At 36.0% G+C, this 15,163-nt stretch overlaps 1 protein-coding gene and 1 pseudogene across 1 annotated transcript; both read right to left on the reverse strand.

The window, feature by feature from the left end:
* Positions 1–1,394: 1,394 nt before the first annotated feature.
* Positions 1,395–7,578, reverse strand: LOC132800686 (receptor-like protein EIX2). Its single transcript, XM_060814905.1, has 3 exons — positions 6,523–7,578; positions 3,062–3,218; positions 1,395–2,803 (listed from the first exon to the last, which is right to left on the reverse strand). Exons 1-3 carry the CDS (start codon positions 7,576–7,578, stop codon positions 1,395–1,397), a joined length of 2,622 nt encoding a protein of 873 aa, XP_060670888.1.
* A 2,336-nt stretch (positions 7,579–9,914) lies between these two features.
* On the reverse strand, positions 9,915–13,026 carry LOC132800687 (receptor-like protein EIX2; annotated as a pseudogene).
* Between the last annotated feature and the right edge of the window lie 2,137 nt (positions 13,027–15,163).

Raw genomic sequence — 15,163 nt, forward strand, 5'->3', positions numbered from 1 at the left:
AGTAAGTCTAGTAAGTCAATTTATGCATTCACCTGGATCTACTCATTTTAAAGCTGTGTTCAGGATTTTGAGATATCTAAAAGGAACTCCGGGAAAAGAACTTTTGTTCAAAAATAGGGGTCATCTCCAAGTTGAAGCCTACACAGATGTAGATTGGGCAGGTGATATAAATGATACAAGATCTACCTCAAGCTACTGCACTTTGATAGGAGGGAATTTGGTCACTTGGAGAAGCAAAAAACAGAATGTTGTAGCAAGGAGTAGTGCAGAGGCAGAATTCCGCTCTGATGCACATACGTTTTGTGAAGTGTTATGGATCAAAAGACTCCTAGAAGAATTGAAGATTCCTACACCAGAACCTATTAAAGTCTATTGTGATAACAAGGCAGCTATTTCCATAGCTCATAATCCAGTTCTACAAGATAGAACAAAACATGTAGAAGTGGATAAACATTTCATCAAGGAGAAGATAGACAGCGGTGTGATATGTATGGCTTACATACCCACCATGAGCCAAGTAGCAGATGTTCTTACCAAAGGACTTCCTAGAGGGCAGTATGAGAACTTAGTTAGCAAGCTTGCCATGAGTGATATATTCATGCCAGCTTGAAGGGGAGTGTTGGAAGATTTTGTACATATGTGTTTGATTATGTGTGTTTTTTTTTTTTTTTAGGTAGTTATGAGTTGTACAGATATTTAGGAATCAGTTTTATTTTATTTTATTTATATTTAGAATTAGGGGATTTATTACCTATTATGTATCCTAGAAAAGGTTATAAAACCTAATGTACAGAAGCATAATAAAATATCCCATTATTCACATTTTTTCTGTTTCTATTTTATAATAACAAATTACAACGAGGTTGGGATAGAGAAACAACAGAATATATATATATATATATATATATATCACATTATCTTATTCCTTCAGGCTATCAACAGTGTCCTAAACTCATACTGCTTTCTCCTCTGGATACTTGGTGAGGCTTCTCACTTTCCCATCTTGAAGTCATGAGGAACAGCAACCTTTTCCTTAGAGCTCTATCATATCACTGAACCTTCACAATTTGTACTTGCATAAAAATTGAGATTTTCCAATATAATACAGTACATACTTCCCTCTCCCTTCTACATAAAAATAGAAAAATAAATAATAATTATAAACTAGGAAAAAAAATACTTTGAAGATTGAAATATAGATACAGAAGTGATGGTTAATAGATGAGAAACAGAGTCAAATAAACATAATACAATTTATAAATGAAATTATAAGAGCTATTAGGTGAAAAGGGAACTTGACAAGTAACATGAGTAACATGAGTTGACATAAACTAGTGACAAAGAAAGCAGAGTATGCATTTCAAGATAACAAAGTGAAGAAACAAAGCATACTCTCATCTTCTTTGGTTCCTCTGCTGTCTAGTTCTATACTTCAACCACAGGAATAGTATTCTATCTACAACTTTCTCAACAGCATTGAAGTATGCTACACTCCAAGACCTTTTCATCGTGATTACCAGATAAGGAACAAGAATTCCTACTGCAAATCCCAATCCAACAATCAAGTAAAACCACTTATCGGTAGAAGTGTCACCATTTCTACTATTCTTCGAAGTATTCAATCCCTTTTCTGGATCAACATCATCTTCATCATCACTTGGACATTTTACATCAAGTGGAATACCACAAAGGCCAATGTTTCCAGCAAAAAAGGGTGCATCAAAAGTTGTCATATGATTTGTATAAGGGATCCTACCAGAGAAGTTATTGTTTGACAAAATCAGGAACCCCAAAAATAAGAATGATGCCAAACTTCGAGGAATAGCACCTGAGAGCTTATTACTTGAGAGATCAAGTGATGACAATTGCTTCAACTTTGAAATGCTCTCTGGAATGTGTCCACTGATACGGTTTCTTGACAAATTTAGAAACACTAAACCCGACAATTTTGTTATCTCTCTTGGAAGATCTCCACTCAAATTATTTCCAGAGAGATCCATGTTGACTACAAGGGAGGGGATCTTGCTGAAAATCAAAGACTGGTCTTTCATATTCACAACCAAGTTTTCTTCATAAAGTTTTCCAAACATCCCATAGAGTAGATGGCGGTTTATGTTTTGGACTCGTGTCATTGCTTTGAAATCTCCAAAGCTAGCTGGTATGCTACCTTGGAACCGATTTTCTGCCAGGTCCAGGACTTGCATTGAACTTAAATTTGATAGCACCAGTGGAAGTTCTCCCGAAAATGCATTGCCTCTCAATTTGAGAATTTTTAGTCCTTCAAGACCTTTCCCAATCCATGCTGGAATTGTACCTGTTAATCTGTTGTTTCCAAGATCCAACGTCTCCAAACTTGCTAAGTTTTGGAAAGATGATGGGATCTCTCCAGAGAGGTTGTTGTCATTTAGGTGCAATGTTTGAAGCATACTTAAGAAGCCTAAGTCAGTAGGGATACTTCCAGATAAATTGTTTTTACTAAGGTCCAGTGCTTTAATGTAAAAACAATTCATAAAGACTGATGGAATACTTCCTATTAGGTTGTTATTGGAAAGATCAATGACTTGAAGACTAGGATTGTTGCTTATAGAAGCTGGGATTTCTCCAGTTATTTGGTTGTCTGAAATCGAGAGGAAAATTAGGGAACCACTAATGTTATATGGAATAGTACCAGAAAGTTTAATTTTGGATACGTTGAGAAAGTAAAAATCATCACTTGTAAGAGGAATGGACCCTTTGAAGAGGTTTGAGCTGACATCAACCACTGCGTTTGATGCCAAGTTTAGAAGACTTGGCAGATGACCTTCTAATCGATTGTAAGAAATATTCAACGATGATAGCTTAGAGGAATGTCCCAAAACCAGTTTGGAATGGAGCCAGAAATGTTAGCATCTGACAAATCCAAATCATTGACTTCCTTTTGTGAGTTAAGCCATGCAGGAAACGAAGGACCCAAATGGCATGAAATGTATGTCAAGACGCCAGACTTGGAATGTGGGAACCCAATTGGATCTAATATTCATGGTGAAAGAGTTTGAAGATAGGCGTAAATATTTTAGCTTACCGAGATTTGAAAAATGTGTTTCAGTAACCATACCCGTCAATTGATTGGAAGAAACATCCAAAGAAGACAGCTCAGAAAGTTGTCCCAAACTTTTTGGGAGGGGACCATTCAATTCATTCCCATTTAGCCACAGAACAGAAAGATTTTTGTAGTGATCCTAAAGAATCTAGTATAGGACCATATAGAAAGTTATTCGTCAAATCAAGATGGACAAGATTCTTAAGCTGACCAAGCCATTGTAGTAAGCTACCTAACAAGTGATTTTGTGACAATTTCAAGCGCAATAGACTTTCAGAAAGGCAGTTTTCTATGCCTTGATGGAATTCTGGCAAGGTTCCAGTCAAGTTATTATCTGATATACTAAAATACATTAAGTTGCAGAGTTTTCCAATTGAGCTTGGAATCTCACCCTCAACATTGTTTGTAACACCCCGTCCTAAAGTACAACGGAAATTTTCCAACTTTGACCGAGATTGACCGTTGACTGTTGACTTTGACCGTTGACCATTGACCAAGGGGTAAAAGTTGACTTTCTGACTTGGATGGAATTCTAGGTTGACTGAGGTACCGTTACGAAGTACATGTTGGCACAAATTTGTAGACTAGTAGTACGTTGAAAACGGAGCTACAGTTTGAAAGTTATGAGCAAAACAAGTCGAGATTCAAACTGTCCAAAAGGTGCTGGAAGTTGACTTTTTATGGTTGTAGAATTTTGCTTTGACTTTTGTATGGTTGTAAAGTACTCGTCGATACGAGTTCATAGACTAATGACACGCTTAAATTGGACACCTAGTTAAAAAGTTATGGATATGTGAAGTTTTTCGAATACCGTAATATTTTAATATATCTGGCTTAAGTGAACAGTGATGCCACGTGTCGACATCGGAGAGGTCCATGTGGGTGAACAGTGTCACCCACGGTGGCTTTTATTTTGGCAAAACGGCGGGGGAGGGGAGAGAAAGAGAGAGAGGAGAGAGAGAGGGAGAGAGAAAACCACCGGCCGCCGGAGTTGCAAACTTTTACGGCTGAATCTTGCCACACGTGCCGGCCAGGCAAGAGCGCCTCTCCATTCTCGGCCAACCCCCAAAATTTCACGGCCAACCGACCGATGATGCGCTCGGATCGGAGCGTTTTCTGGCGACGGTGATTTTTCCCCTCCACCACCGGCCACTGCCGTATGACCCATTTCCGGCCATATTCAGCCCACACGCGCCATCCAACCCTCATCATCTCCTCATTTCCGGCCGGCCCACCAAATTTCACGGTTACCGGACCTCCGAAGCGCCGGGATCGGAGTATTTTTCGGCGAGGGGCCAAAAATCTTCAAACCCAAATCTCTTCGCCGTCCGGCCTCTGTTTGCCTCATCGCCGGTCCCGTTGGAACCCTCTTTATTCAATCTATAAAACTCCCAAAAATCTCAGCCATCGGTCACCGGACGAGCCGCTGCAGGCGACGGTTGCCGGTGACCGCGACGGCTCACCGAAGAAATTACTATTCTGGCGAGTACCCAGTTGCACCGCCGGTCCTTCCCCACTAATTCCGACCCCCTGAACCCAGACCCGATATCCTTTTCCTCCAATTCGTGACGGTTTGGGAGAATCGAGGCTCTAAATGTCGAGAGCTTTCTGGCGAGATTTCAGCCACCACCGGTCCGATCTCCGGGAAGTAAGACCGGATTCATAATCCTCGTCACTCAAGCTTCGATTCGGTATATTACTCATCAATTTTGGTTAACGTTTGTGTTTAACCCCCGGGGTACCGGGTATTATTTACCCGAATAAAATATTATTTTATTTGACTGTGTATGAATTGTTATTTTAGGAGCACGTGTGGATTGACGAATCGGTCCTATGATGGATCGTGGGTTAATTGCGTGTTCCAGATGAGTGACCCACATTTAAAACTATTTTGGGGTGATTAATTATATTTATTTGGTGTTAATTTGGTATCTAGAATTATGCTCATGTGGTGGAATTTAAATATAATTGTGGAAAAAATATTATTTTATATATATATATATACCCATTGGTGCTAAACGGAAGTTTGGGTTATTAAGAAATTTTCGATTATTATTATTGTGATTTAATTGTATTTATTACGCATGAGCAAGGTATTTTCATTAATTAATTATATCTGGATTTTAATATTATTTTTGGGCATGATTGGTTTAAATATTTTAAGGAAAATATTTGTTTAAATTGGTGGTTTCAAATTTTATAATTATGCCCGTGGAATATTAATTGGTGGACTTTGTGATACGAGAAAAATTATTTGTATATTGTTATCGGTGGTTTTGTACCGGAAATGTTAAAGGAAAATGTGGGATTGTGAATTTGAAAAATGGTGTAATTCCCACGGTGAATTTTGGAAAATTGGTACTTTAATAATAAATTTAATAATTGGTTTTAGACGCACTCATATAGTATTGGTGTTTTGGCTGTATATGTGGATTAGCGTGCAAGTTATTATGTCTCCTGTGAGTTGCTATTGGACCGAGGGTAGACAAGTTTGATATTGGCCATAGCCGCCCCCCTCTGTGGTCAGGATGACGGTTTCAGCAGCGGCACTGTCGGGATACCGAAGCGACCGTATGCAAGTTTCTCTCTTTAACCCCTCCGCCAGTCGGTGCTCGGGACGCTGGGTATCGGAGGGCATCACTGGTATATGGTGTAGTGCGTCAAATATAAATTTTCGGATAGAAATTTCAAACCCTAAAGTGTTCTAAAATTATTTATTGTGTTTTATTACATTTTATTTATATTTGGATTATTTAATTATTATTTATTAAATTAACGATTCCTTGATTTTTGGGCATAAGAATAATTGGGTTTTGCGAAAATGTTTTAAAAGGGGAACTTTTCCAACCGAGTGAATGGTGAGAGTTTTGAGGTATTATCTTCAATTAATTATTATCTATTTATTTATTTATTCTTAATTAATCAAGTGTACTATAATTATTATTAATATTATAATTGTACAGTAGTTAGGGTCACTCACTAAGATGATTAGCATCTCATATTTTTAAAATTCCGTTCCCCTAGGTCCAGGTTGGGAGACGTTGATTGTTCGGGGCAAGCTAGAAGTCTCAATTCATTGCCAGAAGTCCAAGAAGCATTTCTTCCCTTTTTCCTCTTCATCTTGTATTGCTTCATCTGTCATTGTATTAATTCTATATTTATTTGTATAATGCTCTGTATACTGTATTGGACATGTAGTTGTTATTTATGCACTGATTTACTGTTATTCATTTGGAGTGCTGTAAATTTGTGGAATTATATTGTAGTAACGTGGGAGGAATAAGAGGATGTATATAGAAGTGTGTTTTCAGTGCAGGAAATTGGTGGTAAGTCCAACCCTTAGGGGAGGTTCTGCCAAATTTTCCATTGGAGGGTCCAGTAGGGTTTCCTTGGGATCAGGGCTTGTCTAGGGTTCCGGTGAGGAATTTTGAACGGGTCCTGACATTGTTGGCACCAAGGGCTAGGTCAGTGAGAAATGTCAGGTTTGCAATGAAAGCAGGAAGTTTCCCATGAAGTTTATTGCCTGCTAAATTAAGAACTCTTATCATCTCCCACCTTCCTCTAAACAATTGATGGCAACTTGCTGTAAGCTTGTAGTTACTATTAAGAACTAAAATCTGCAAATTAGGGAGGTCACTAAAACCAAGTGGAATTCTTCCATAAAAGTTATTTAATGTTAAATCCAAGGAAACGAGGCTGCTAATATTGACAAGCCAATCAGGTATTTTTGAATTTAAGGAGTTGTAACTGAGATCTAGGACAGCGAGAGAAGTTAAATTTACAAAGGTGAGAGGTGGGATGGGAGCAGATAACATACAACTAGATAGATGCAACTCAGTTAACGATGGAAGCTTGTTCAGTGTCCTAATCCAGTCTGATCCTGCCATTGAAAGATCAACTTCATTCATCACAAGATGCTTTAGAGATATAAGGCCTGTTACCCATTCAAGATTATCAACATGTAATCTCCTAGAGTCCTTCAAATCAAAATATAGCAAGCTAGAGAGGTTTCCTAAATTTGGAGGAACTGCACCACTAAACCCTGCATTTGAGAGGTTTAGATATTGCAAATTTTTCAAAGATCCAAAAAATTCAGGAATTGGGTTGTCATCGAATGTGTTGAAACTCAAGTCTAAATGTCTCAAGGACTTGAGTTTTGTCAATGAAGATCTAATTTCCCCACTAATGTTCCAGAATGCATACCTGCCAGAAGAATCCAAACCAGCTTCAGCTTCTGGATATGGATTATGGAGATCCACTGAAATAACAGCTCCAGTAGTGTTCTCACAGCTTATTCCCCACCACTGACAGCAGTTGCTTCCCTCCCATGAAGAAAGCCGGTTTTCAGGATCATGAAGTCCATTCTTGAAGTCAGTAAGAGCTTCTCGGTCTGACTCCAAGCAATTCATCAACTTAGCATCAGTGTTAGGAAGAAATTCTCCTATAACTATAAAGCAGAGAATCGGTAACATTAATGGAAGCCCCGCAATTGTTCCCATCATAGGAACAACCTTTATGTGAAAAAAAAAAAAAAAAAAAAAAGGCGTTTTGGTGAAGAGGAAGAAGAAACTTTGCATTCAAAGTAACATATAAAGCAATGTGAAGTAGTGGCTGTATTTATCCATGATAAAGTTAGTGGTGATTAATAATTTAAAATTGCCAAAAGCATTGTCTCTAACTAACTCCATCAGAAACCTTTAAAAACTATGTTCTCCTCTGTTGTTCCGATCAATTCACTTTCGGTATTACGTGGTGATGACAAATAGTATTAACCCGTTATGAATTTGTTGACAAGCAGGTTCTTTTTCCAAGCCAATGAGGAAATCGCTTCCTTTTCTTTTTCTTAGCTCTGTTGGTGAGTGGTTTCTGCCAGATTCTGTGCAGAAAATGATAAACTATACAAAAAGACTACAACTAAATCTAATAATGATCATCAGCTTCGTTTTTCAAAAATTTGTTGCAGTTTATTCCACAAAAGGCTTTTACTTTAATAATGACATTTGGCATATAGTTGGAATTGGTTGCATCCTTAATACCCTTTTGATTTTTCAAACCTGCTTTCTCTCTTTTTCTTTCTCTGCAAATGGAATATAGATTTGGAAAGCCCCACAGAGTGATTTAGTAGAAGAAAATGGGCATAGCATTTGATTAAAATAAAAGGTACAAAAAAGAAACCTTTAAAGCATTCTATAGTAGGCTTTTTTATTTTCAATGGCTTAAGTCTTTGATATAATATAAAACTGAAGTACGCTTCGCTCAAAGATTTTATAGGCTTCATTCAAAGATTCTATCATTCCCAATATGAATAAGGAACTAGAAAATCCTACTGAAATTCTCAATCCAACACTAAAGATGTAACCAATATTATGTAGAACCATCATCATCATCATCATCATCATCATCACCTAGACAATTTACAGTAGGTGGAGTAGAACTCAGACGATCTTCTATTATCATATCTTCTTACCAAATCAATAAGGAAGCCACTGAGAAAATTCCATGAGATAATGCAATTGAGTCTATCTGATATCGGTGTAAATTTTTTTATTCTTAGCTTTCTTGGTGACAAAGTTCCCTGCCAGCTTTTATGCAGAATACAAGAAAGACTATATATTACTTGTTTAATATAGATAATAATGATCAGCTTCATTTTTGCAAATTGTTTGCAAGTTCATTCCACAAAGCAGGCTTACTTTAATAATGACATTCCACAGAGTGATTTAGTGGGACATGACGTTACAGCATTTGATTAAAATAAAAGGTAATTAAATGGACCCTTTAAACCATTCTGTAGTTTATACTATGACGTTTGAAAATTGTTTTTTTAGTTGTTGGGCCATAATCGTCTAGGTTTTACTTGTCATGGCTGGAGCTTAACATAAAAAACTATTCCTTTCCACCCCCTTCAATTACAATCTGTCATGGTTCAACATATGTGGAAATTTTTAAAAAATGATTGATCTAAAGATATATATATATATATATATATATTTATATCCATCATCCATGTTAACTAATAAATACTTAATTTCTACTTTCACCTGGTAGAATAACATAATCCGTATAAATTTATTTTGGAAACGAAAATTAGACCTAAGCAGATTTTAATTTAAATAAATGAATAAAAGTGGTATTGAGAATGGTTGACAAAGTAACAGAGCCTATATACTACCATAGTAAATCCAAGTAAGAACACATTATTAAGGGGAAAAAAAAAACTAGTTAGTCCTTAAACTTGTGGTTTTATAAGTAACACAAAGTATGTCAACGCCTGATATATACTAGTATTGTTAAGGGAATGATCATAACATGCTAACGAATGCTTAAACTGGCAAATTATATTTATTTATTTTTTTTATCAGGCACTCTGTACTTGCACTCACTCTGTAGCCCATCAAAAATAGCTGTTTGTAAGGCCAGTTATCTCTGAAGTCTAAACAGAGATAGAAAATTTGTTGGACTACAAAATTCTAGTCAGGCTTGTGTACATATACTCCAATTTATTTTTGGGACAACCAATATATAGATATAGTTATCATACAATTTTATACTCCTCTGCTTTTATTGAGATATTGATTTCTTTTTTTTTTTTTCTTTTTTTTTTTTTTTCTGTGAAGCAGATGCAAAATTTTAAATTGCAAAAACAAAATACAGAGTTGTCACCCAAAACCAAGTCTTTTTGGTTTGAATGATCATCTTCAAAGTAAATAAAAGATTTATTTGTTCATTCAAGCAAGAGGAAGTTATATGCATAGCTCTTTAAGCTTCCAGTAATTGAAGGAAAATCTGAATCAAGAGATCGCCCTTCTTTCTGTAGCCTGATAATCAAGAAACTCTATCTTCCCTGGTGATGCCTTCTTGTCCTCTGTTGTATGGTTCTATCTTTCAACCACAGATATAGAATCCTTTCAACAACATCATCTGCAACATCAAAGTAGAAAACACTCCAAGATTTTCTCAATGCCATTATCAGAATTCCAGCCGCAAATCCCAATCCAATACTCGAAGTAAAACCACTTATCAACAAAGCTGTCACCAGACTCACCACTTGTAGTATACTTATCCGGATCATCGCCTGGACATTTTAAAGTAAGTGGATCACCGCAAAGTCCTGGGTTTCCAGCAAAAGAGGATGCTTCAAAAGTTGTCAAATGATCCTTGTAAGGGATCCTACCTGAGAAGTTCTTGTTTGACAAATTCATGTAGCCCAAAGATGAGAGTGATGCCATACTTTGAGGAATAGCACCTGTGAACTTATTACTTGAGAGATCAAGTGATGACAATTGCTTCAACTCCGGAATCCTCTTGGGAATGTGTCCACTAATATGATTTCTGGACAAGTTCAAAAAAACTAATCCCAATAATTTTGTTATTTCTCCAGGAAGATCTCCAGTCAAATTATTTCCTGAGAGATCTAAGCAAACTACAAGGTTGAGGATCTTGTTGAATATTCGAGACTGGCCTTTCATAGTCAAAACAACATTTTCTTCATAATACTTGCTGATTATCATAGATACCGATTGTAAGTTGAGTGCCCCATAGAATAAATAAATGTTATTGGTTTGGACTTCCGACATAGCTTTGACTCCAAAGCAAGCAGGAATGCTGCCATTCAACTGATTTTCTGCCAAGTCCAGGACTTGTAACGAACTTAAGTTTGATAGCGCCGATGGAAGTTCTCCAAAAAATGCATTCGACCTCAAGATGAGAATCCTCAAACTTTGGAAACCTGCTCCAATCCATGGTGGAATTCTACCCATTAATCTGTTGTTTCCAAGATCCAGAGTTTCCAAACTTGATAAGTTTTGGAAAGATGATGGGAGCTCTCCTGAGAACTCGTTGTCGTCTTGGTGCAATGTTTGAAGCATACTTAGCTGACCTAAGGATCCAGGAATATTCGCAGGTAAATTGTTCTTACTGAGGTCTAATACCTGGAGCATTGAACTTTCCCCTTTGCATGATGGAATACTTCCTGTTAAGCTGTTATTTGAAAGATCAATGACTTGGGCAAATCTCTTACATATAGAAGCTGGGATTTCTCCATCTATCTGGTTGTTCGAAATAGAGAGAAAACTAACTGAACCATCAAAGTTACTTGGCATAGGACCAGAAAATCTATTATTGGACAAATCACGTAAGTCACTCCTGAAAATTGGAAGAGTAATGGGACCTTAGAAGAGGTTTGAACTCAAATCAATATCTGGTTAAGAATTAGGAAATGGTAATGAACTTGGTAGCTGACCTTCTAAGTGATTAAAGGAAACATTCAACAGTACCGCATTAGGGAAAACTTCCCAAAACCAAAAGGGTATGGTACCATAAATTCTAGCATTTGACAAATCGAAATACCTGATATCCTTTTGTGACTTAAGCCAATGAGGAAATGAAGGACCCAAATGGCATGAACGCATAAAAAGATACAAGAGTTGGATTGGGGGAACCCAGTTGGAGCTGACATTCAAGGCGAAAGAATTTGAAGACAGAGCTAAATAACTTAGCTTGCCTTGTTTTGAAAAATGGGTTTCAGTGACTATACCCATCAAATGATTGGAAGAAGCATCAAAGGTATCCAACTCAGGAAGTTGTCCTAAACTTTCTGGGAGTGTCCCATTTAATTCATTCCTTTGTAGCCACAAATCAACAAGGTTTTGCAGTAATCCTAAAGAATCTGGGATGGGACCATATAAAGAATTAGTGGACAAATGAAGATGTACGAGACTCTCAAGATGGCCCAACCACTCTGGTAACTTACCAACCAAGTGGTTGTCCGACAAATCCAAGTACTGCAAACTGGGTAGTGGCCGCCTGGAAAGGCAATTTTCTGTTACTTCAAGTAACCCGGGTAAAGTTCCAGTCAAGTTATTACTTGACATATGAAAAAGCATCAGGTTGCAAAGTTTGCCAATGGATCTTGGAATCCTTCCCTCAATATTATTCTTTCTGAGATCGAAGAGAGTGAGGAATGTCATGTTTCCAATGGAACTGGGAAGTTCCCCATGTAGTTTATTGGAAAATAAATTGACTACTTCTATCTTCTCCCATCGTCCCATCAACAATTTATTGCAACTTCCTCTGATATTGTCATTCTCAGCAAGATTTAAAAACTGCAAATTTGGCAACTCGCCAAAACCAAGTGGAATTCTTCCAAACAAGTCACTATTGCTTATATCCAACGTAACATCGCTGCTAATATTGACAGGCCAATCAGGTATTTTTGAATTGAAGGTGTTAAGACTAAGATCTAATACAACAAGAGAAGTTATATTTACAAAGGTAAGAGGTGGAATGGAACCGGATAAACTACAGAAAGATAGATGCAACTCAGTTAAGAATGGGAGTTTGTTTAGTGTCCTAATCCAGTTTGATCCTACCATTGAAAGATTAACTTCATTCATGATTAGATGCCTTAGTGAAACTAGACCTGTTACCCACTCAAGATTATGAACAAGTAAATCCAACGACTCGATATCAAGATACTGCAAGCTAGAGAGGTTTCCTAAATTTGGAGGAAGTGCACCACTAAACCCAGCATTTGACAGGTTTAGATATTGCAAATCTTTCAAATATCCAAAAAATTCAGGAATCAGATTGTCATTGAATGTGCTGAAACTCAAGTCCAAATGTCTTAAGGACTTCAGTTTTGTCAATGAAGGTCTAATTTCTCCACTGAGGCTCCAGAAGTCATGCCTGCTAGAAGAACCATGTGGATTATGGAGATCAACTGCAATAACAGCTCCAGTAGTGTTGTTGCAGCTTATTCCTTGCCATTGACAACAGTTGCTTCCCTTCCATGAAGAAAGCCGGTTTTCAGGGTCATGAAGGTCAGTCTTAAAGTCCATAAGAGCTTCTTTGTCTGAATCCAAGCAATTCACCATCTCAGCATCAATTCTGGGAAGAAATTCTCGTGCCATAAAGCAGAGAATCAGTAACGTTAATAATGGAATCCATGTAACTGTTTCCATGAGGTACAACATTTATGCCACACCAAAAACAAAATCTCAATATAAGCTTCGTTTTTTATAAGAGGATGAAGAAACTTTGAATTCAATGTAATATATATAAACAATTTAACATAGTACTTGGCTCTATACATTATTGTTTTCTTTTTAATTAAATAGTGGATATATTTATGAATGAAAAAGTTAGTGCTGATAATATAAAATTGTTAAAAGCTAGTTCCTCCATTGTTGTTCCACGGTGATGATGACAATTAATAGTAGTATAGACTCAATACCGACTTTGAAGACAAACTGGTCTTGTCCAAAAGAGAATGAAGAGGCCACTGAGAAAATGTCTTTACCTGCTTTTATGCATAAAAGAATAAACTATAATAAAAAAGACCACAAGCCAGTAATATATATCATTAGCTTAATGTAAGATATAATGATCATCAGCTTCATTTTTGAAAATTTGCTGGAATCTATTCCACCAAAAAAGACCCACTTTAATAATGAAGTTATGGATATGGTTGGAATTTGTTGCTTCTTTCATGCCTTTAGTTTCTTCAATCCTGCTTTCTCTGTTTTCTTTATCTGCAAAGAGATGAAATTTGAAAGCCCCACATAGTGATTTGTGGCACAATATTAATTCGATTAAAATAAAGGGCAAATAGAGAATTGAAGCGTGTTTCTTCAGTAGTTGGGTTGGATCGTAATCATCTAGCTTTTGCCTTTCATGATCTCTGAAACTTAACATATATATGAAACTATTCGTTTTCATAACCCCTTCCAATTATAATTTATAAATAGACCACAATAAAGCATCTCTGAAATTTTTGAAAATTGAATGATTCATTTTAGTGTGTATTACTATTTAATTTCTACAGGTCATAATTTTGCTATAATGCACTCTGGAAATAAAATTCAAGCTAAGCAGATTATTTAAATAATCAAAATAAAAAAAGTATACAAAGTCTTTTTTTTTCCTCTGAAGATGAAATAAAAATAGTATACAAAAACCTTCTCTCTCTCTCTCTCTCTCTCTCTCTGTGAAAATGGTAGACAAATTAATAAAGCCTACATATACACATAGCAAACCCAACTAAGAATGCATTATCAAGGAGAGGAGGGGGAACACTTGGGGAACACTTGATAGCCCTTAAACTTGTGATTTTATAATTATTGCAAAACCATGAAAATCAAAGAATTAATTATTATATTTATGTGGCTCACATGTATTTCAGTTCAACTAACTGAAGTTGGTTTCATTCAAAGATTTTCTCATTGCTAATATGAATAAGGATCCTGCAGAGATTCCGAATCCAACATTGAAGCTGTCACCACTACCATCTAAAACATCATCATTGTCACCTGGACAATTTTACTTTAGGTGACAAAGTCAATAAGGAAGCCATTGAGAAAATTCCAAGTGATAATGCTATTGTGTCTGCTACCTGATCATGATGTCAAATATTTTATCCGTAGCTTGAAGTTCTCTGTCAGCTTTTATGCAGAAAAGAATAAAGAATAACAAAAATTGTTACTAGCAAGTTTATATATATATTACTTATTTAGCATAAAAGATATTGAACATCAGTTTCATTTTGCCAAATTTTCTTGCAAATTTTTTTTTTTTTTTTTTCACAAAACAGGCTTACATCAATAACTATATTTCACAGAGTGATTAGCGCAAGCTAGAGAGGTTTCTTAAATAAAGATGAATTGCACCACTAAACTTAGTATTTGAGATGTTTTAACACTAAACTTAGTATTTGTGTATTGTTAAGTATTTGAGAGGTTTTAACACTAAACTTAGTATTTGTGTATTAATTGTTTATTTATTTTTATAAACATGTAATTTTGTTATATAAACAAACAATTATGAAACATACTTTCGAAATGTTCATCCAAAAAAAATTAAAACGGTTATATCAATATCTATTTGAAAATCACAAATAAGGGGTATTGTAAACAAGAAAAATTAAATTGATAAAAAAATATTTTTAATATTAATTTGTGTTGAGCATAATATGGAGATTATAAAGTGAAGGGATCTTCCTCCTTATATTCCATTTATTAGAAAGGTAAATTTTTTCACCCAAAAAAAAAAAAAAAAAAAAAAAGAAAGAAAAAATCCCAAATGTAA

The sequence above is a fragment of the Ziziphus jujuba genome, chromosome 2 (genome assembly GCF_031755915.1).
Source record: "Ziziphus jujuba cultivar Dongzao chromosome 2, ASM3175591v1".
Taxonomy (NCBI): Eukaryota; Viridiplantae; Streptophyta; class Magnoliopsida; order Rosales; family Rhamnaceae; genus Ziziphus; species Ziziphus jujuba.